General features: G+C 36.5%; 1 protein-coding gene across 28 annotated transcripts in view; it reads left to right on the forward strand.

Moving 5' to 3' along the window:
* LOC106874741 (C-terminal-binding protein) overlaps positions 1 to 23,865 on the forward strand; it is a 203,928-nt gene that overhangs the window by 155,149 nt on the left and 24,914 nt on the right. For 16 of the 28 annotated variants that reach the window (XM_089363020.1, XM_089363032.1, XM_089363040.1 and 13 more), the window contains 4 exons: positions 2,194 to 2,338; positions 6,667 to 6,873; positions 8,080 to 8,178; positions 9,485 to 9,610. In XM_089363020.1, the coding sequence (XP_089219146.1) occupies positions 2,194 to 2,338; positions 6,667 to 6,873; positions 8,080 to 8,178; positions 9,485 to 9,610 (577 nt within the window). Of the gene's footprint in view, positions 1 to 2,193; positions 2,339 to 6,666; positions 6,874 to 8,079; positions 8,179 to 9,484; positions 9,611 to 23,133; positions 23,185 to 23,865 lie in introns of all 28 variants that reach the window. The other 12 variants (XM_089363012.1, XM_089363018.1, XM_089363035.1 and 9 more) reach the window with 1 other exon arrangement.

The raw sequence follows: 23,865 nt of genomic DNA on the forward strand, positions 1-23,865 counted from the left end.
GTCATTGATTGTATGTCATTAGGTGTGGTGGTGATATATATATATATATATATATATACACACATATATATATATGTATACATGTATGTATACATGTATGTGATATACATATTTGTTTTTATATTTGTTGATGATATATCTATTTTGTGTCCTTTTTTTTTTTTCACCTCATTAAATTAATTTCAGTGACGTTTATATTAACACTAGGGTACCTCTACTAATTCTAGTACATTTAAGTTGTTGAGAAAAAAAAATCTATTTTTTAAATGTTATATAGTCTTGGGTGAGTCTGTTTCACAGTTTAGATTCTCTGATGTTTATTTTCGGGTTTTCAGTTGTTTAATTTTGGCCTTTCTTGTTGTAACACAGGGGGAAGATGGAGTTGAAGTCCATTTTTCCATGCTTCATAATTGGTCACATGAAATTAAGACAGATTGCCTATGGCTGAATGCTCTTCCTGTCACCAACACTCACCTGTTTCCAAACAAGCTAATACTTCCCCCATGTTCGGATTTGCTTTTACAGAAGAATGGAAACAAACAACACTGTATATACGATGGTGATGCTTGTTTACAATGATCATGTGATATCAAGACAAGGTGGCATGTGTGTCTGTTCATAAACACACACACACACACAGAGGCTTCTTCCAGATTCTATTAAATCATAAGTTTTTGGTCAACCCATGGCATAAGTAGAAGACACTTACCTACAGTGCCGTGCAGTGATATTGAACCCCAAATCATCTTGGGAAGCGAACTTCATAATCACACACCCATGCCTGGAATAACAATGTGAATTTGTTTGAAGTTGATCAAAACAGGACAGTTGTTTTTGTATTTGTTTGTATCTAGAAGCGTGCAGCTTGGTTTGAAGTTTAATACTTGAAATTAAAACGCAAGAAGAAAATGAAAACTTCATTGTCAGGCAGTAACAACTATGCCTGCTTTATTTCACCATATTGGGTTATGTAACAAAAAGCATCTGCAGTGTATGTTTTTTTACTTGATGTTACACTCACACCAGACACACCAGGTGTTTTGGATAGGTTATAGATGCATCCACCCTCGAAAGAATGCTTTTGAATGGAAGTAACAATGGAAAAATATAACAAAATATGCAACTTAATTTATGTGCTAATAACTTGGAATGAAAATGGTTTTGCTTCACCTCTGTCTTAGTACTAAAAAGTGAAAGATCAAGGACTTCAAAGTTATATAAGAACTAAACAGCTAAACAAGGGTGGCATTGGGCGGTATACATTATGGGTTGTGGGCTCAGTTTGCATTGCAGATGTTACATTGGTCTGCTTGCATAACTTGAGATGCTATTAGCCACCAGATCATTGTTGTGGTCTCTTGATTCTTTTGATTGTAGTCTTTCTGGCCATCACCACACCTTGAAACACTATGCGTATAGGGTTACATATGCAATATATCTTTTTTTCTTTTTATTAATATACCATGTTTACTTGTGTATAAGTTACACTATCTTGTACTTGATTTTAACTGGGAGAAACTGGGGTGTGACTTATGCACAGAGTAAGGTTAAGGCTATAAAGGTAAAGAATTTCGTACCAAGATTTAACAGTAATATAGGGTTATAACTTATATGCAAGTAAATAGGTGTGGATGTGTGGTAAGAAGCTTGCTTCTCAACTGTATAGTCTTCTATAGCCTTGGGTCAACCAAAGTCTTGTGAGTGGATTTGGTAGATGGAAACCAGAAGAAGCCTGTGTTTGTCCCCACCACCGCTTGGCAATGGGTGTGGGTATGTTTACATTCCTGTAACTTAGTGGTTCTGCAAAAGCGACTGTTAGAATAAGTACCTGGCTTTAAAAAAAAAAAAAAAAACAAGTACTGAAAACGGTTCATTCAACTATAAATTCTTCAAGGCAGTGCCCCTTCATGGCCGCAGTCTAATGACTAAAACAAGTGAAAGATAAAAGATAAATGAAACACCAGTTTTTTTCAAGATATGAGAGCAATTCGGCTACTATTTCTTACCAACCTGAGTAATTTATGCAGGTTCCTTCATTGAATTGTTTTGTATTGTATTGTATTTTTGTGTATTAAATGTATGTTTTGATGAAAACTCATCTTCTTCAAACCATTAATCATTAAGAACTGCATTCCTTTATTACTTGGTTTGTTTCAAAACTAATTGCTGCTTGTGTCCGTCTTTGCTTTCCAGGTACTGAATGAAGCTGTAGGGGCTCTTATGTGGCATACCATCACTCTGAATAAAGAAGATCTGGAAAAATTTAAAAGTTTGCGAGTCATTGTTAGAATAGGAAGTGGACATGACAATATCGATGCAAAGGCTGCTGGGGAATTAGGTAAGAAAGATGGGGAAATTGCATAATTCTGTTTTGTATTTTCCCTTATTTTTGTGGTTTTTCATATTTGTTTTGATTTTTTTTTTTGTGTCCATTTTTGAAAATCTCAAGTGATATTGTGAAATAGCCAATACATGGAAGACATGTTGACTTCTTTAGCTGTCCTCCACATCCAGTTACAGCAACAAGCAAGTAAAATGCCACTTGTTCTGTGTTGGGAAGACTTATTTGTTTTAATATCTCTTCAGATTTACCCCGAAGTCTAATGCTTGTGCACAAGGGATCTATGTAATCATTCTAAAATTCATTATCGTCAGCTCACATTACCTAATGATTAAATAATTTTTTTATCTTGGGCTGCTAATCTCCTCATCTTTTCTGTTTTGTGAAAAACATTACATTTTGAAATGTTTAATATATTTTTTCATTGTCATGACATAGACAGAGCTAGTCATGTGGCTAAGAAATTGCTTTGCAACCACCGGGTTCTGGGTTTGATTGCACTCCATGGCAGTTTGAGCAAGTGTTCTATTATCACCATGTGTTGACTGATGCCTTGTGAATGGAATTTGGTAGATAGAAGTTGTGTAGAAGCCTATGATGTGTGTGTGTGTGTGTGTCTGCATTGGTATACAAAAAACTGTCAAGTTGTGGCCCTTTATGTTAAGGATGACCTAGCCAGTTGATAAAATAGTGATTTTATATAATCAGTATTAAGCTGAAATAACTGACCACAGTCAAATGACTGAAACTAGTAAAAGCAAGAGCACTGAGAGAGCGCAAACCTCCACCAAGGCAACACCAACGTCCTCTCCACGATTAGCCAGAGATGATTTTTTAAAATGAGAATATCTGAAATAAACTCGACTGCTCTCACAAATGAGAACACTGAAAATGAACCCAACTGCTCTCAAAAATTAAATAAAAAACAGGAAAAATAATCCAGTATCCTTGTCTGGTACTGGATTGATCCCAGAATCTAATCAGTTTGCACCAGTCACAAGGCCAAACACCCCTGAAAGTTTTGTCTGAATCCATCAAGTGGTTCTTGAAATATCTTGTCCATGGACAAACAAACAAATGCAACTGAAAACAATACCTTCGCTAAGGTGGAGGTAATAATTATAAGAACGACCTACTTTATGTATTTATGACAGTCCTTAGGCTAGGATTAAATTCACAAACTTAGTTCTTCTCCTCTAGACCACTCTTCTATAAGATTTTCTTAACCAATTATATTTGAATGTGCCTTATCAAATAAGAGTTCCAGTGTTCTTATCCATATAGCCACCACTTGTTTTAGATAGTTTCCTCTACTGTTTTCTTAAATGAGTTGACTTTTGCTGTAGCTTGTGGGGCACAATGTCCCTGTCTGTGCAGTAGAAACCTTTTAATGTATATAGTTGGGTTTCTTAAGTGCCCAGTTAAATACAGTAGTTGCCTTCACTACTGGTGGGTAGTCTTTTCTTTTTATGTATTTATAATGTAGGTAGGAGGAGTGTGTCTAGGTACGAGGCTCAGAATGTCAGTCAAAGGCTGCTGGGAATAAAAGCTGATACCAGGGTGGTGGTGGTGGTGGTGGTGTTATACAATAGAAATTTAATTTAAATGGCTCGCTGTTGAGCATGACAATTTAATGACATGTTCTGAGGTTGTACAGCTCATTGGTACATTTTGTCTTTCTGTTTATGAGAAAGAAGCCAAGGTGGTGCTGACTCATTGGTTAATTAACCTGACCAAGATAGATTTGTAATTCCTATTCGAGTCTATGTTACTTAGAACGAGTGCTTGCCTTTGTTGTTGACTTTTTCTTTTCCTTTCATTTCTTTTCTTTCTGTTGTATTAAGATTACTAAAAACTTCCCATTTTGTAATCATTGTTTTTATTCGCTTGTCTTCCTTCATGTGCGCTTCTTTCTTTTTTAAGTTCAGTTCAAAATATTTTTTGAATTCCAACTTCGCTCTGCATTTATCATTGATGGAGCAGCACTGATTTTTTTACAGTAAGGTTTTAGAGTAATTGCTTCCAGGTTTTTAGTTGTCCCCATTTCTGTTATGCGTCCATCAGCTATAATTGGTGTTAGCTTCATCTTCATCTCTCATTCATTTTCTGAGAAATATGGATGTTGGGAGTGTCTGTGACAATGGTGGGAGGGTTGTTTCCTTCAATTATGTCCCTACTTTATAAAGTTGTAATGTTTTCAATGTAGGAAATTGTTGTCATTATTGTAAATTCAGGTCGGCTCTAATCGAGTAGATCCATGATCAGATATAGTATCCATGACCATCTTGCCCTTTTGTATATCCAATGGGCCTTCTTTTTCTTTGAGATAGTAGAGTGTGATTTGAGGGAGATTTGATGGCTATTTCTGGTAGTTTAAGTGACTAGAAGGTCTTTGTTTCGCTCATTTGTTTTAGTAGAATTGCAAATAGAAATGGTAGGCTTTCATGCTAAATCCTATTACAGTATTTAATGTTGTCATTTGTTTTAATATGAAACCCTGCCAGGATTAATCTTGCTTCTCTCCATGTTTGATAAAAATTGTATCATCAGAATAAGCACTAGGCTCACAAAGAATAAGTCTTGGGGTCGATTTGTTTGACTAAAGGCAGTGCTCCAGCATGGATTATCATCATCATAATCTATCTTCCATGCATGCATGGGTAGGGCAGCTGACAGTAGCTGGCCAGGTAGAAAACTACCCCAGGCTACTGTGTCTGTTTTGGTAGAGTTTTACAGCTGCATTCCCTTCCTAACACCAACCACTCCACAGAGTGGACTCGGTGCTTTTTACGTGGTACCAGCACAGGCAAGGTCAGTTTTGGTATGATTTTCACAACTGAATGCCCTTCCAAATGCCAACCACTTTACAACGTAGACTGGTTGCATTTTACGTGCCACTTAGCACCAGCAGGGTCACCAAGTAACTTGCAAAGTAACTTGCAAAACAAAGAATTTTGAAAGGGGCGGGGGCATTGGAGGAGAGGATCTTGTATGCGTTTATACACACACTCACACACACAAAACTTGTGTCGTGTTGAAGGAAATCATTGCAATGCAGGATACATAGCCTAATGTACCAGATGTAGTTTTAATATGTGTTGATGAATTTGGGTGCAAATCTTGCACTGGGCAACATATATAAGGCTTTATGTAACATGTAACTACAATGTCAGTACAAAGCAACTTCCATTCTACTCTTATCTAAGGAAATTATTTTCCTTGTATTTTTGTTTTTTTGCCAGCATCTGAATCTCTGTATGTTTATATGTACAGAGTTTTGTACATCTGTTTATAAGGCATCTACATATATGTTTATGTATATCTGTGTCAATGTCATTATGCTTTATAGTCTAGGAACCTCCGTCTTTTTCTGAAGAGGAATGCTTATGCTTGGCAAGTTTTGCTGTCTGATGTGAGTGAGTGAGTGGGTGTTGCTATAACCTAAACAATGGTTTGGGTTATAGCTATTTGTTTCCTGTCATTTCCATATTTATGAAACGGCTGTGGTTACAATGGAGATATTCTTGACACACGCTTATAATATATCCATTTTTAGAATAGTTTGCTGTAATGGTTGTTTTTTTTCTTTATTCATTTTTAAATATTATAATTTAAATTTTATTTTTGTGAAATAGAAATTTTAAAAAAATTATTTTCATCATCAGTTCACAAATTTTTTATTATGTTACTCCTCTAATATTTTAACAACTGTCTTCTGTTTGTTTTCTTTTCTATTTTTTCTATTCTTTTTTATCTCCATATGGCATTGATATGACTATAGAATTTTTGCCAACTTAGATTGTTGGGTAAACTGAACCAATGAGAGGCATTGTTATGACAATAGAACTTCATTGATTAAGAGATGCCAGCCAGTATTGTCTCTTTACTTGGTTACTCAGTTTCTCAAACTGGTTAATTGTAGGAATAATTGTCTTTATTGCTAGATGCTCTGTGTGTTATTTATTAATTACCGAATCTTAACAAAAATCACTTCTGATAGTTTAGCCAAGCATCAGGTAACTATTTATCTTTGTGGTTGAGGATACTGTATAGCGGCTATTACCTTAAAAAGTAAAAGAAAAGTTACTGCTATTTCATTTTGACTAGTTGAAGGCTAGCATATTTTTCCCCATTAATAGAACAAGTGAAGTGAAGTGACTTCAGCTTGAGATCATGTTACATCCCTCTTGTATCCTGCATATGTTGAAACTGGGCATGAAATGCACCAGTCTTACCAGTTTAAAAGGGTCTGTGACTGTTGTGGTTATTAACTCTTCCCTTTGACATGGCTTCTCATTATGTTATTTGGATTTTGTTCTTTGCAGGAATTGCTGTCTGTAATGTGCCCGGATATGGCGTGGAAGAAGTTGCTGATTCGACGATGTGTCTCATTTTAAATCTCTACCGAAGAACGTACTGGCTGGCAAATATGGTACGTGAAGGTAAAAAAATCAATGGCCCCGAACAGTTGCGTGAAGCTGCCCAGGGTTCGGCTCGAATTCGAGGAGACACATTAGGAATTGTTGGACTTGGTAAGCCATGTTTTTTATTTTATTGTTCTTTTTATTTGGGGCGATGATGATTGAGGCAGTGAGACTGGTTTTAGTTGTAAACTTGGGCTTGAAGATGGCTGAAAGCATTTTATTGTGTAGCATAAGATCGAGCTATGGTTAAGGGCTTTCTAAATATTACCATCCCACCTTTTAAAAGGTACCTTGAACTATACTATGTGTGATATTTAGCCAATATTTCTTGCTAGTAGAACCTCATAGCGATTTTCTCTTGTCAGACAGACAGACTAACAGTGCAACAAAATATTGTACCTGGAACGGCTAGCAAGGGTGAATGGAGTGCAGTGGTATGGGCAAAAAGTCTGGAACATTTGTTTTTAAATTGAAATTGTTATGCCCAAGTACAAATCGATATTTGGGCATTTAATGTAAGCATTCTAATTTTCAGACCTATGTTCCAAACTTTTGGCCACATCTGTGCAGCCGTCATCTTTCAGTATGAAATTTTAGTAAAGTGTGAAGCCTGGGCGGCAGTGAAGGACTTGGTCTGAGCAGCTTGTGTATAGGACGGGAGCAAGATGAGAGTTTTGCCTGTTAACATGAGATGGTGTGTAGTGTGTAGGTTAGACTGGAGTCCCTGGATGTTAGAGAAGTGGAAAGAGGATGGTGCAGGTACAGTGGGTTTTAAATTTTTAACATATCTAGGAATGTGCAGAGGATATGGCCATGTCATGAAGTGAAGTAACCCCCTGCTAAGAATCCGGTCAGGATACTTGCAAGAGAAAACTGTGCTAAAGGTACCTGTGGTTGTAGTGCTCATTGATTGAAGGTTAAAGGTTATGTGACCTAATCACAAAACGGTATAATAATAGGTTTAGGAAAGCCATGTCTATTACAATTTTATTTATTAATTTTGGGCCCACATGTTTATTTGATTTTAAAATAAATCAGAAAGTAATATTTATGAAATTCGAAATGGGTTACGAATAATTTCGTATTGCCACAAAATTGAGCTTAAGTTTATTCAGTTTATTTTTCCACACTATTGTCATAAAAGAAATAGCTTTGTGAATATTAATTCTAACAGAAAAATTGTTTCTCGCGTTAACGAAGTGGCTAAGGGAGATAATTGAGACTAAATGCTGTTTTCTTATAGAGTTGCGGTTCATGTATCATTTTTTTTTTGTTTTGTTTTTTTTTCAAGTTTTTACTTTCGTTTCTCCACAGGTCGTGTGGGAACCGCTGTTGCACTTCGAGCAAAAATATTTGGTTTTAATGTAATTTTTTATGATCCTTATTTAACGGATGGAATTGAAAAGGCATTAGGTGTGTATACATTAATTTATTTCTGCATGTACGTACACAAGAACATAGAAAATTGTATTTTTTTTTTCACTAATCAATTGCAGTGTTTTTGATTCTTCATTTCCTGAATGAAGAAATATCACCATTTTATCAAACATCAATTCATTACTTTCCCCATTTTTCTAAATACAAAAGCTGTTTCTTAAAGTTTGTTGTGAGTGGATTTGGTAGACAGAAACTGAAAGAAACACACACACACATTTGTGTGTGTGTTTGCCCCCCCCCCCCCCTCCCCCTCGCTTGACAACTGATACTGGTGTGTCAACATCTCCGTAACTTAGTGGTTTGGCAAAAAAGACTGACAGAATAAGTACTAGGCTTATAAAGAATAGGTCCTGGGGTCAATTTATTCGACTAAAAGGCGGTGCTCCAGCATGGCCACAGTCAAATGACTGAAACAAATAAAGGAATATATATAAATTCCTCTTTTCAAGATCAAAGCATTGTTTAGATATGAAATTTAAAGGAATGTAACATAACAATGGCCTTAAATGATATTAAAATTGTTTATTGTGAAAGATTGGAAAGTGTATCCCTGTATGAATATCTTAGAATCACTGTATTTAATCGATTGAATAGGGTTTATATAAAAAATCCAAAGTTTTCTCTAATCTTCTTTGATTCAGACCTGTTTTTATTAAACGTTTGTTAGAAGTCTTTGCATTTGATTTGATTATTTTCGGTGCAGAAAACAAATTAGCATTTGAGAAATTGGGAATGCTAATTTGCTACATTACTGTTTACATTTAGGAATCGGTTACATATTGGATTCCTGAAGTTAGGCAGTAAAAAATGAAAAACAATAAACTGTATTAAACTGTGTGTGTAAGCATGTGAGTGTGTATGGCTTGCAAGAGATGAAAAGTAGATTTTAAAATAATGATCACACACTTATATATATGCACATGAGCATACACTTGCAAATACATGCTTACATACGCACGTACTTGTAAAAAAACACGTGTATAGATTAACCCTTTAGCATTCAGATTAGTGTCAAAAGTAATGCTTATTTATTCATGTTGTTTTGAATTAACCATGCATTATTTTGCTGCTTTGAGATATTGATGGGTTAACTGTTAATTTTTAGAATGATATTGTAGAGTTGATGTGAGAGGCCAGATCTGGCCGGTTAGCACATAAAACAAGCAGAATATTTTGGCCAGATATGATCGGTTTAAATGCTAAAGGCTTAATGTACATAATGTGTTAAATGATTTTGAAAATAATTAATCAGGATTTTCTTTTTTGCCTTCTCTCCCTGTAGGAATCACACGGGTATATACATTACAGGATCTCCTGTTCCAAAGTGACTGTGTCACTCTTCACTGTAATTTGAACGAACACAACCACCATCTAATCAATGACTACACCATCAAACAGATGAGGCCCGGTGAGTAGCCTGCGTTGTTCTTGTTGTTGTATCTGGTGAGGCTCTGGTGGCGGCAATGCTGAGGTGTTTCCACATTTGTTGTGTAGCAATACATTAGTTACTTGTACTGGTTTTGATTTTTCTTCATATATATATATATATATAGTTTTTTTTTGTATACTTCAGTGCAGAAATTAAGTTGCATGCATGTATTCATGTGCATGGACAGATATGCTGGCATAACCACTTTCTTATTGCAATCAGATCCCTTTATCTGTTATGTTTTTGTCCTTGTCATGGGCCCCCCCCAGGAGACTACCTATCCTTGACTTTGTTTAAAATTTTTTTATGGCAAACATAGGAGATAATTTGGTTAAGGACCTCATCAACAGCAGTTCTGCTCCTTGCTCTTGCCACCCCATACACATTATTATTTAATCCAGTAAAAAGGGCCTGTATCTATAGCTCTTGCTGGCCCTCTCAACCATGCTTTTGATGTTTAGTGATGTTTAGCTTGAAAAAAAAAAAAATCTATTTTGTTGCTTGGTTTGTTGAAGACAGGGGCTCACACAACCTTTTGTAGTGTCTCTGAGAGTGTAGTGGTGCAAAGGATGGATTTGTCATCCTCAACAACACATTAGTTTTTTTTTGTAATAGGAAATGATGCATCAAGGTACCCAAGATCATGGTGGTGGGGTGTCTGTGTGTGGGTATTAAACTGGGTGATGCATTAATTCTATCATCTAAAAGTTTTCTATAAAGATACTGCTCCCAGGGAAAAACAAATATGGGTAGGAAGAGTATTGTGAAAAGTTGCAATTTGAAGAAGAAAGGATTGGGAAGACATGTATAAGGAATGAGGTATAGTAGAGAGGATGAGAAAAAGAAAGGCAGATGTATTGTGTTGAAGTAGGAGTTGTACTCTGGTTTGCTTATTTAATGAAACAGCATCTTCTCTAGCAACAATAGGTGGATGTGAGACAGAACATTGGTGAGTTATTGTTTGGGGGAGATTTGGCTGTCTTTTTAATTTTTTTTTTTTTTTTTTTCTCATAATCTAAAATGTGAAGGCTGCAACTGTGCCATTGCAAATATTTGAGTAGGGAACACTTGTCTGCATTCATTGCTGATATTTGACTGGGGGTACTTTTGTCTGCAATGATACCATTATAGATATTTTATCTGGGTACACTATTTTACTATCAGAGATATGTAAGTGGGGGTACACTTGTCTGCGACTTTGTATCATTGCAAATTTTTGAGCAGGGCACTATTGTGACTTGCGGTGTGACTATACTAATATGAACAACTAATTGAGCAGTTAAAAAGTCTTGAGTTGTAGAGATTCCACTTAGTCAAGACAGCATCACGTTGTCTATGAAATGCGATGTTACCCAAAAATTGTCACCAAAAGATTGTGAGAACTTACATTTTGAAGTAGTTTTTTTTTTAGTGTGTTTGAGGTCTTTCTTCATTTTTGTTTTTCTTTTAAATTTTTATCAGCTGAATAGCTTTAAAATAGATAATACATGCGAAAATAAACAAAATTTCAATGATTTCATTCAGAAGAAAAGTGCTCAATATGGCTTGCCACTACTTATCAAAGCGAATTTTACATGTATAAAATAACTGCAGAAACAGACTCAAATATAGTTTCTATTAATGCTGTTCAAAAACAGTGTTAAGTGTTTTGTCTCCATTTATTTCACAATTGATTGTTTCAGTGAATAATTTATGTAAATAATATGTAAATGGTATGGATCAATATACATATATGAGATGAAGGAGAATAAAGAAAATGCAACAATACCTCAACAATGTAAATTGAATTATATCACTTGCCTCGCCGACAGGCAATTTCAATGCTGTTCAATTCTTGTTGATGAGATATCACATTTTCTTTCAGATTTTATTATTGTTTGTACGTGTATTGATTATTATTATTATTTACATAAATATCAAACACATGCATATACGTGTGTGTGTGTGTGTGTGTGTGTGTGTGTATTTCTCATGCTGCAATAGTTGTCGTGGTTGTGTTCTACCTCCACTTGGCACTTCCTATCTTTCCACCTTCTTGCTTCTCTCCTGCCCCTCCCCTCAAAACCCTGTGCAGCACCCCCCCCTCCATTCCTATGTTACTGCCCATGTATTTCTAACAGGTGCCATATTACAAGTGCCCAAGTTGAACATATGCATTCTCTTATTTGTTTCAGTCATTTGACTGCGGCCATGCTGGAGCACCGCCTTTTAGTCGAACAAATCGACCCCAGGACTTGTTGTTTGTGAGCCTAGTACTTATTCTATCGGTCTCGTTTGCCGAACCACTAAGTTACTGGGACGTGAACACACACACACGCACATATATATACATGACGGGCTTCTTTCAGTTTCCGTCTACCAAATCCACTCACAAGGCTTTGGTTGGCCCGAGGCTATAGTAGAAGACACTTGCCCAAGGTGCCACATAGTGGGACTGAACCTGGAACCATGTGGTTGGTAAGCAAGCTACTTACCATGCTGCCACTCCTGATATATATATATATATATATATATATTGATTATGGACCAGTCTCAGTGGGTCCAGAAAATCTTGAGTACTTCCCTGAAGTTGTACAGGACAGATCTGTGATCTGGCCATCCTGTATTTTGTTGCTTTTAGCCTCAGGGTACTCTTGATCAAACAGGCTATGTCTAGAGCTTCTCTAGCCTTAATCATGTCTTTTACCCAGGCATTATATGTACAATCACATTGTTCAATATATATATACATATATATGTATGGAACTGTGGCCAAGAGGAATTGATGTCATTAGGTAGGATCCAAGGATCACCAGGTGTTTTAACGCCATTTAGTATTTTTTCTTGGGCAGTATATGTACAATTACATTCTTCTGTATTTGTGTGTGTATCATCAGCATTTACTGTCTGCTTTCCATGCTGGCATAAGTTGGATGGTTTGGCTGGAGCTGGACCAAGTTCCTGTCTGATTTGGCATGATTTCTAAGGCTGGATGCTCTTCCTAATGCCAACCACTTTAAGAATATAATGGGTAATTTTTATGTGCCACCAGCACAGGTGCCAGTTACGTGGCACTGGCATTGACCACAACTATAGTTTTACTAGGCTTGACGAGTCTTCTCAAGCACAGCATACCAGCAAAGGTTTTGGTCACACGTCATCACCACCATGAGGCCCAATGTTCAAAGATCACTCTCCACCACCACCATATATATATATATATATATATATATATATACACGCACACATACATACATACATACATACATACAATAAAGACTTAAGTGTTATTTGAGGGAGATGAGATATTTTAATGTTTGTTATTCAACCATATAAAGCGTCTATATAGAGGCACTATAATATTTCATGAGCTTTTGGTTGGGCTCTTGAGAGGTTTACATTTCTTAATATTAACTGGTGTGTTAGGGTGGACTCTGTCTGTATGTCCCATGATTCCAGCCTGAAAGAACTTAGTCTTACAAGAATTTTCTCTCTGTTCCACCACTTCTCAATGGGCTTTGTTTCGTTGTTCAACTTCAAACTGATAGGAATTTTGAGGAAGCAAACTGTACTGTTAAAAAGGACAAAGTACTTGTGGATCACAAAAGCAGCCTCTGATGTCATGTTACCTGAGTGGAAACCTGTATCTCTAACATCACCTGAGGTTAACACTAATGTTCTCTACTTAGACAATACTGCCTTCCTCGAAGCCTATCCTAAATTCTTCACTACCCCCCCCCCCCCACACCTCTCCTTTATTTAATTCCATGTTAACTTGGCAGTATCATCACAGCAATCCAAATCGCTGTAGATATAGTTTATAGTTGTAAGCGGTTGATCTAACTACATTTGGCGGCGGGGAGTAAATGGAAATTCAGGTAAACAAAAATAAAATTAAGATGATTGAGAATTCAGGTAATCTGATTATTCATTTAAATTTCCTAACTTTCTGCTCAATCAGATTACATTGAATGCATAGCACTTGCTTCCAGTATTTAAACAAAATTAAGAAAATTTTGTTATTTATATTATTATTATTACTTTATATCTTTTCTGTATATCACTTTCAACATGTTGGATTTTTCCTTTTTCTTTCTTTCCGTTTTCTCCATCCTCTGTTTTTGCTTTTATATTAGCAATTGTAGACTTTAGTAGTCATTATTATCATTATTATTATTATTATTAGTTTGCAAATTGAAGTCTGATGGTGTTGTTGTTGTTTTTGTTGTCTTTGTCATCGTCGTTAAGTAGTCGTAATAGAGTTGATGGAACATTTTGGTTGGAAAGTTTGTCTTAAAGAAGCTCTCTAAGTAATTTATTCCTTCTAATTGTATTGTATTACCGCATCTACACACATCATGTATGAAGTAGTTGCTGATTGATGCCTAATTTGCATTTTCAGGTTTAAAAGCTCCAGCCCCAACATATATCATTCACTATGCATAGATGTTTGTTTTTCCGGGGTGTATTTTTTTTCTTTTTCTTTTTTTTTTTGCTTTGTTTTAGCACTTCATTTTAAAATATTCATTTCATTTTATTTCATTTTAATATTTTTATCACTTTTTTTTTTATATTTCCTTTCTGCTCTTAGACTTCTGTCATTTTCAAACCTAAATTACATTCTCTAGTCATGAAAGAATTCATTTAAATAATGCTTTCTTTCTTTTTTTTTTTTTTTTTTTTTTTTTTTTTTTTGTCTAATGTTGAAAAGGTATTTTCACTTATATTCCTATGATGATTACAACTTTACTTATTTTATTTATTTATCTCTTTCTTAAAAGTTTTTTTTTCTTCACTATTCAGTTGAGTGATTTTGAGAGAACTATGAAATTTTCTAGTTTAAAAAAAAAAAAAAAAATTATATTTTGTTCACTGTTAAATCCTATGTTTTTTTCTCTGTTTATTAACTTTTTCTTTTGTTGGTTTCATTTTGTTCAACTGTTGAGCAATAACTGATCTCCTCATTGAGATTGAGGTATAAATAGTGTTTCAATAAAGCTATGAACATTAAACCGTTCTCGTTTCTCACTTAAATACCAAGTGACCTTGTTTTTGCCATTCTTGCAAAACAAAACTGAAAAACTATAATTGTGTGGTTAGAGTAGTGGAATAATATGTCTTGTAACTGAGATTTATTTTTGCAGCAGTCGGAATAAACATTCTTGGGAAGGAAAAAAAAAAAAATTCGAATACAAAAAGAATGAAAAAAAAAAAAAAAAAAGAAAGACAAAATGTAATTTTTGTATATCAAGTACAAAAGAGGTTCATTTTACAGAATAGTAGTTTTTCCAAATTTCCTCAGTCTGTTACAGATATACTAACAGGTTTCTGTGTGTGTGTATGTATTTTCATTTGTATATCTTTAAAGTTACAGAGCTTTGAATTTGGATTTAATGCAGAAAATTGCTGGCAAATATCTTGGGAAAGATGTCCCCTCCCTTCAAGTGAAAATGGTGTGTGTTGTTTACATCATAAAAATTTAGAAATTTGAAGAGATACTAAATATCATCATCATCATCATCGTTTAACGTCCGCTTTCCATGCTAGCATGGGTTGGACGATTTGACTGAGGACTGGTGAAACCGGATGGCAACACCAGGCTCCAGTCTGATTTGGCAGAGTTTCTACAGCTGGATGCCCTTCCTAACGCCAACCACTCAGAGAGTGTAGTGGGTGCTTTTACGTGTCACCTGCACAAAAACGGCCACGCTCGAAATAGTGTCTTTTATGTGCCACCCGCACAAGCCAGTCCAGGGGCGCTGGCAACGATCTCGCTCGAAAATCCTACAGGAGCCAGTCAGGCGGTACTGGCAACGGCCACGCTCAAAATGGTGCATCTCATGTGCCACCCGCACAAGAACCAGTCCAGGGGCACTGGCAACGATCTTACTTGGCTTGCCGGGTCTTCTCACGCACAGCACATTTCCAAAGGTCTCGGTCAGTAGTCATCGCCTCGGTGAGGCCCAATGTACGAAGGTCTTGCCTCACCACCTCAGCCCAGGTCTTCCTGGGCCTACCTCTTCCACGGGTTCCCTCAACTGTTAGGGTGTGGCACTTTTTCACGCAGCTATCCTCCTCCATTCTCACCACATGTCCATACCAGCGCAATCGTCTCTCTTGCACGCCACAACTGATGCTTCTAATGTTCAGCTTTTCTCTCAAGATACTTACACTCTGACGGGTATTCACATTGACATTACACATCCAACGGAGCATACTGGCTTCATTCCTTGCGAGCTTACGTATGTCCTCAGCAGTTACAGCCCATGTTTCACTGCCATGTAGCATGGTTGTTCGTACGCATGCGTCATACAGTCTGCCTTTTACTCTGAGTGAGAGTCCCTTTGTCGCCAGCAGGGGTAAGAGCTCTCTAAACTTTGCCCAGGCTATTCTTATTCTAGCAGCTACACTTTCAGCGCACCCACCCCCACTACTAACTTGGTCGCCCAGATAGCGGAAGCTAACAGTGGAACTTGAAGTAGAGAAAGGTATAAATAATAGAATACAAAATACTAGGTTAAAAAGCCCCAGCCTTCAGTCTTTTCTCCAAGGAATTCTTTTAAACTTGGTATTCTACTGTTATAGGATTTTTTACTTGAAAGCTGTACCATTTACCAACAACCACCACTACCATCACAACACACACACACACACACACACACACACACACACACATTCACACACACTTTTGGTTTCTTGGTGCTTGTTTGTTTCTGAAAAAGCCATAAGCAAAATACAAGATGTAGATAATTTTTGAACATCTTGTAGAAATTTTAAAACTCAACATATTATTAACAAAGGATTGTTTGTTTGAGATGGGATTTCGAAAAACATATTTAATCTGTGAGAAAAAGTCTGTAAGAAAAACTTACTTGTATGGATTTTAAATCTAGTTGATGTCATCATCATGCATCCCTCATATCGCACCTACCTGCTTACAATCGTAATAAAAACAAACATTCATACTATGTATGTGAAGGTTTTTATTAGCTGTTAATGCTATGTCGGCATGTTTCTAGCTTGTGAAATTAATATGAAGTTCTTTGAGGAATGGCAGTCATGATTTCGAAAGTGGCCACCTATTCAACCATAAGTGGAGCCAACCGTTTTATCAAAAACTTGACCACTTAGATATCCAAAATACGAGATACAGCTTTATATATCATCATCATCATCATTGTTTAATGTCCATGCTGGCATGGGTTGGACGGTTTGACTGAGGACTGGCTAGCCAGATGGTTGCACCAGGCTCCAATCTGATCTGGCAGAGTTTCTACAGCTGGATGCCCTTCCTAATGCCAACCACTCCGAGAGTGTAGTGAATGCTTTTACATGCCACCAGCACGAGGGCCAGTCAGGCGGTACTGGCAACGGCCATGCTCAAATGGTGTTTTTTATGTGCCACCTGCAGAGGAGCCAGTTCAGTGGCACTGGCAATGACCTCGCTTGAATGTTGTTTTTCACATGCCACCAGCACAAGTGCCAGTAAGGCGACGCTGGTAATAATCACACTCGAATGGTGCTTATGTATATATATACATACACACACACACACACACACACACACACACACACACACACACACACACACACACACACACACACACACACACACACACACACACACACATATATATATAACATAATATGGTAAAAATTCGACATTAATTAATATCAATTTAATACCAGGAAACTAGCACATTAAAAGAATCAGAAGGTTCATGAAAAAATGTTTTTCAAGATCCTAAAACGATTATAGTACTTGTGTATAAATCTCTCAACAATTATCAACTTGTGTATATTTGAGAATTTTTTAAGTGAGCTTCTTCTAGCATATTGACAGACCGGTCACTGGTCAATCTTATATATATATATATATATATATATATATATATATATATACACATACATACACACACATACATACACACACATACATACATACATATATATACATACATACATACACACACACAACATATATACATGCATATATATATATATATTTCAGTTTGTTTTCATCATTCTCCTATACATTTATTAGCTATTCCCAATGACTTTTTTTAGCAGTAGCACCTCCAATGAAGGAATAGTCTCAATGATAATAGTGCAAACTACCAAGATCTCTTGGACATTGGCAGATGTGGAATTGGCTATGAATTTTCCGTGTTTTGTTTTTGTCAAATTTTCCATGGTTTTGATAAATTTTCCAGTTATGTTCTTTAAAAAAAAAATCCTTCAGATATTTATGTAGCACAATGCACTCCTTATGTTTTCTATGTGTGTGTGTGTGTGTGTGTGTGTGTACTTCATATGTGGGTTAACAAGGCTACCATTGGTTTCATGCAGAGAGAAATCTCTCAACAATCAGCAATCCAAGATGGAGACAAGTACCAATGTTCCATGTGGCAGGCTTGATAATGGCCCTATTGCTAAATTTTTTTATTCATTCATATATGTATTCAGTGAGAATCTCGTCATTTTCCCCCCCACATACTCTGAGAATGCCTTCTGTGCAGTTGGCATAATACAAAGTGTGCTAAAACAAATTTATTTTACATGTCTGGCAGTTTTATTTTTAAAAAAGCATTTAATCATTTATCTGTTCCTAACCAAAGAATGTGTGATGTCATAGAAGCTGATTACTTTTTGTCTATTTTGGGTGCTACCATAACTTGCAAGTACCGTGTCTTTCTCTCTTTAGTCATCGAAGCTTTCATGTTGGGAGAACAGTTTTCAAAATAAAGATTTCTTATTGATTTGGCAGAGAGTGTATCATTTTCTTGTATGAGAAGTTGGTTTAAAGGCCATGGTATATAACTGCTAATTAAAAAAAAAGAAAAATTACAAGAAGTGAGGTAGCCGTGATGGGACTTGAGATTAGAGCATAGGGGAGCAAGAAATGGTGAAGAAAGTGCAGGAAGAATCGCGATAAAGAATACAAACGTTGTTTTGTTTCTGTATATGCTTGTTCAATTTAGCTGTTAAGGAATAATCACCAGAAAATCTGTGACATGTTATCTACAGCTGGCTAGGATTTGCTTCTCCTTCATTACAACCTCTGTGAATTCTCATTGGCACAAGAGGATTTTCGAAAATTTTTGTTTACTGTTTAGTGAATTGGCCAAAAAGTAACATTTTCCCTCCTGCCAAATAGCCTTGCTAGAACATTAGCTTCCTCGTCTTTCGCCATATGTATGATGACCCTGCTTAAAACACCAGTCTCGTTTGTTATTCGACTCTGTCTTGAAACCTCTATCTCTTGCTCATCTTTTGCCACACACTCTATCATCCTGAAGCATAAGCCTCTTTCTCCCATCAGTTTCATTCATCTCTTGTCATTCATACTGTCATCCATGAACTCAGCCCTCTTCTTCATCTCCTATCACACCTACAGTGACATTACTTAACACTTTTGTTACCACATTCCTGTTTAGATGCTCTGTGTTTCTTTTGATTAATTTTTAATATAATGTCCCACTGAGCCCCTGCGCTGGTGGTACGTAAAAAGCATCATCCGAATGTGGTCAATACCAGTTCTCCCTGACTGGGTCCCATACAGGTGGCATGTAAAAAGCACCATCCGAACGTGGTCGATGCCAGTGCCCCCTGACTGGCTCCTGTGCCGTTGGCATGTAAAAAGCGCCCACTACACTCTCGGAGTGGTTGGCATTAGGAAGGCATCCAGCTGTAGAAACATTGCCAGATCAGATTGGAGCTTGGTGCAGCCCCCTGGCTTGCCAGACCTCAGTCAAACCGTCCAACCCATGCCAGCATGGAAAGCGGACGTTAAACAATGATGATGATGATGATCAAAGAATTTAGAAAATTAACTTAGTTAGTATTAAGCTTAGTGTTAGGAACAAATTGTGACTAAGGTTTGGTGGAAGATTTTAATTCAGGACTGTTGAAAAGAAGACTTTTGTACTACTGAGCCAGAGGCAGTTTCATCTGGGTTGGTATCAAAAGAGCTAAACATCTAATCTCTTTTTCATTTATTGCCATACAATGCATGATTCTGCAAAAAAAAAAAAGCAAAAAAACACCCATTTTCATTTCTTTCTTTTTCTCTCTCCTTTCTCTCTCTCTCTCTCTCTCTCTCTCTCTTTCTCTTTCTCTCTCTTTCAGTGTTAACCATCAACACAAGTCACAGACCATAATCCAGTTTATGTCCAAACTAACATGTATTACTCCCAACTGCACCTCCTCCTCCTACCACTACCACCGCATTCATTGCTTGCAACATTACCAGCTCCACTAACATTGCTGCTACTACTACTACTACTACTACTACATTCACTTATTTGCCAATACTCATACTTCCACTATTTTGCCTCCATTGATATTCCAGTGTGTAGGGGGTCCCCACCCCCCACTTTCTCTTTTCTCTGCTCCCACTCCAACTGCCATTAGTAGTTTTTATATGTATTAGTTTATTGTCTGTTAATGTGTTTTGACTAATTGATATTTTAATTGGTTGTTGAAGCCAAGACAGAAACTTAAAAATATATCAAAGAAATATTTTGTGTTTGCTAATATTTTTGTTGAATTCCTTTTTTTTTTTGTTTTGTTTTGGGAAAATTCTTTGCAAAAAAAAAAAAAACTTTGAACAGATTTTAATATTTTTCTAAATTTTGCTTTACTATTTCAACACATGTACAAAACCAAAACTTCCCCCTCCTCTTTCTAATCAAAAAGTAGCCTTCGATTTCATCGATTATACTGTTTCATCTGTACTTTGGGTTTAATTGATCGACTGTGTCTTGTCTTAATGTTTTTGTGAGGCAACATGGAGGCTTTGTTTTGTTTCTCATTTCTTGTAAATCGTTCTCTGTTGACTTGACATTTGCAATGTTATCTTCCTTGCAGCAGTAAAGCAGCCTTTAATATTTCTGAAGGTCTGCAACTGTTTACAGTTAACATTAGGTACAGGTATGGCTTGTATGGTAAGAAGTCTGCTTCTCAACCATACGCGTTTTAGGTTCAGTCCCACTGCGTGGCATATTGGTGAAGTGTTTTCTGTGCGAGTGGATTTGATAGAGGGAAACTGAAAGAAGTTTGTCATGTGTGTCTGACTGTCTCCTTGTGCTGCTTTTCATGTGATAGTTGTAAACGAGTGTCACTGTACAGCAGGCGGTGTCCTTCGTTTCCTATCTTCTGTGAAAACATGTCTGGTCATAGAGAATTATTGCCTTACTTGGAAATAGGTGAGACTTAACACAGAGGGTATTAAACCATAGGAAAATCTCTCTCACCAAATTCCATCTGACCCATCCATGCAAGCATGGAAAACTGTACATGAAATTGATAACGATGATGATGATGATGACAATATGGTAGATATCATGACAGCAATAATAGAGCGTCCAGTGCTTTGCTTAACGTTTAGATTCATTTACTTGTTTCCAGTCAATTCAAATCTCTCTAGAGCTCACTCTGACACTCTCATTTCTTTCAAAATTGTTGGAATATATTTGTGGAATTAACACTTTCACCCGTTTGTATCTGCTCTTTTACTTACTTCTCACTCTGTACCTGTATAGGAAGTTGTTATCAATTGGCAGATTTTCTGCTGTGTGGTTTGCCTTGACTACCAGATTGCAGTCCAAACCTTCTGCTTGACAGAAAAAGGCATTTTGAGCTGAGCTGGATTTGTTGTTGTTATTACGCCAGGCAAAATGTTTAACAGCATTTCATCTGTCTTTACATTCTGAGATCAACTTTGTCTTTCATCCTTTCGGGGTCGATAAAATAAGTACCAGTTAAGCACTGGGGTTGATATAATTGGCTTACCTTGTCCCCCGAAATTGCTGGCCTTGTGCCAAAATTTGAAACCATTATTATTATGCTGGGTGAAATATTTCTAAGCATTTCATCTGTCCTGAGTTCAAATTCCACCTAGGTCGTCTTTGCCTTTCATCCTTTCGGGGTCGATAAAATAAGTACCAGTTGAGCACTGGGGCTGATATAGTTGACTTACCCTGTCCCCCAAAATTGCTGGCCTTGTGCCAAAATTTGAAACCATTATTATTATTAAGGTAGTGAGCTGGCAGAATCTTTTGTGATGAGACCAAAATGATTAGCAGCATTTCAATTGGCTTTACATTTTGAGTTCAAGAGGTGCCAAAGGCGTATGATTGAAATTTAATTATTTGGAAATTGCAATGAAAACAATTGGAAAGGACTGACTTTGCTTTTGGGAGGCCGACTTGCTTCATCAACTGGTTTAACCCTGGAGTCATGTCTCTGGATTGATAACTTTCTCTTGCCTACCAGTCTTGGAGGAATATATGCTGCCTTATTCTTCTGCTGAAGCCATTGGGGGAGAAACAATGGATAATGTACCCCGACATATACTGTGTCTGATTGAAAGCCAGGATTGTCATGGCTGGAATGCATTGAATCATATGCCTGCTATGTTCCTAACACCAGATTTGATCATATGCCTGAGGTTAAATATGAGTTGATGTCCAGTTCTAGTATCTCTCCCCTCAAATTTCCTCATCTTTTCCCAGTGTTAGGAATCTCTTTTGAGTAGTTAATAAATCAAATTTCCTGTATATCTTTTATTATTTTCTCCACTTTTATTTAGAATTAAAAAAAAAATAATCCTCTTCTCCATTCTTCATTTTCTTGTCTTCATGTTTTTCTGTGATATTTGCATTGTGTTGCTTCCTCACATCTCCTTTTAGCAACTCCGCAAACTTAAAGGTAATTTTTTTTTTCCTTGGTGGAATGCTACCCAGATTGAATAAGGTAACTTGCACCCTTACAAGTAAAGGTCATTTTTCCCTCCCTTTTTTTCTTTTAATATATACATATATATATTTATCTATAAAAACATATGGTTTTAATTTCTACATAGTGAATTACCCTGCTGTAATTTAAGCATGTTTTCAGCACCTCTGTTTAGCGTCTGCTTCGTAAGTCATTTTTTTCTCTCTTTTATTTGTAATCCCCCCTGTATTCAGATGCTCTCAGATAAATGATTATAAAAATAGGGAAGGAAATATCTACAAGCAAACAACATCAATAGTAAACTCTATTTGTATATTAACCCCTGTCCCACAGTTGGGTTGGTATGGTGTTGGTGTGTCTTGCATCAGGGCGGCAGAATCAGTAGAGCACCCATCAGTATTTATTAGCATTCACTTACATTGGGAGTTCAAATCTAGCTTAGGCTCACTCTGCTTTCCACATTTCTGAGCTTGATAAAATTAGGTACTAGAGTTGATATAATTGACTATTACAGTCTAAGTTGTGGTACCTTAGCATTGCTTCACAATCTTTTGACTGAAACCGAGAAAGCAGGATAAAACTATAAGCAGAGAAATAGAGAGATAGGGATTGTTGAAGCTGCTTGTCTGGTGAAACTGTCAAGCTCTGTTTAGGTACCAACATAAAATTAAACTTAGTCCTTAGCCAGCATTGTTCAGGTATCAGTTCTGCCTGGTGTTGCCTGGTGTCTGCTCGGTGATTTATTTTTCAGTAGTCTATTAATTACATTTTATTCTGTGATTCAGTGAAAGTGAACAGCCAAAACCCGGGAGAATTCGGTAATGGGGCAAGCAAAGGTAAGCGCCTATTTAAGTCGGGTGGTATGGTACACATTCATACATGCACATAGACACACTGACATGCACGCACGCACACACATTCTCTCTCTCTCTCTCACACACACACACACACACACACACACACACACACACACATATACGCTCAGACACTTGAACATGTGCTGTTATAAACCATACATACACATATATACATTCAAATGTATTATGTGTGTAATTTAATTTGGAATAAGTGCTACTGTTTCTTCACATCAGTTAATATGGGATGATCTATATTTCAAGCTGTCAGTTTCATTTGAAGATTATATTCATAATATTTTTTTTTTGTATAGTTGTTATTGTTTTCATCAATATAAAATGCACAAAGAATTTAACAACATTAGTAGCTGGTCAGTTAGATATATAGTTTTTCATTCTATTTATTTATTTTTCACAAAGTTAATAATAAGAGTTATTTCTGAAACTGACAAGACAGTTGTATTATTCCACAGCATAAACTGATGGTAGCTCAGAGTTGAAAGGCAAAAGCCCCTACCTCCTGGAGGATTTGAACGAAATATGTAGAAGGAAGAGGTTTAAAAACAGCAAAGCATTTAGTCTGATACTGAAGTGCTTAATTCCCCTTTGCCATTGATTAATGATGTTAGTGATAGGTGACCTTTTGAAAAAGTCTTCTGTCAA

The sequence above is a fragment of the Octopus bimaculoides genome, chromosome 14 (genome assembly GCF_046866305.1).
Source record: "Octopus bimaculoides isolate indiv1 chromosome 14, ASM4686630v1, whole genome shotgun sequence".
Taxonomy (NCBI): Eukaryota; Metazoa; Mollusca; class Cephalopoda; order Octopoda; family Octopodidae; genus Octopus; species Octopus bimaculoides.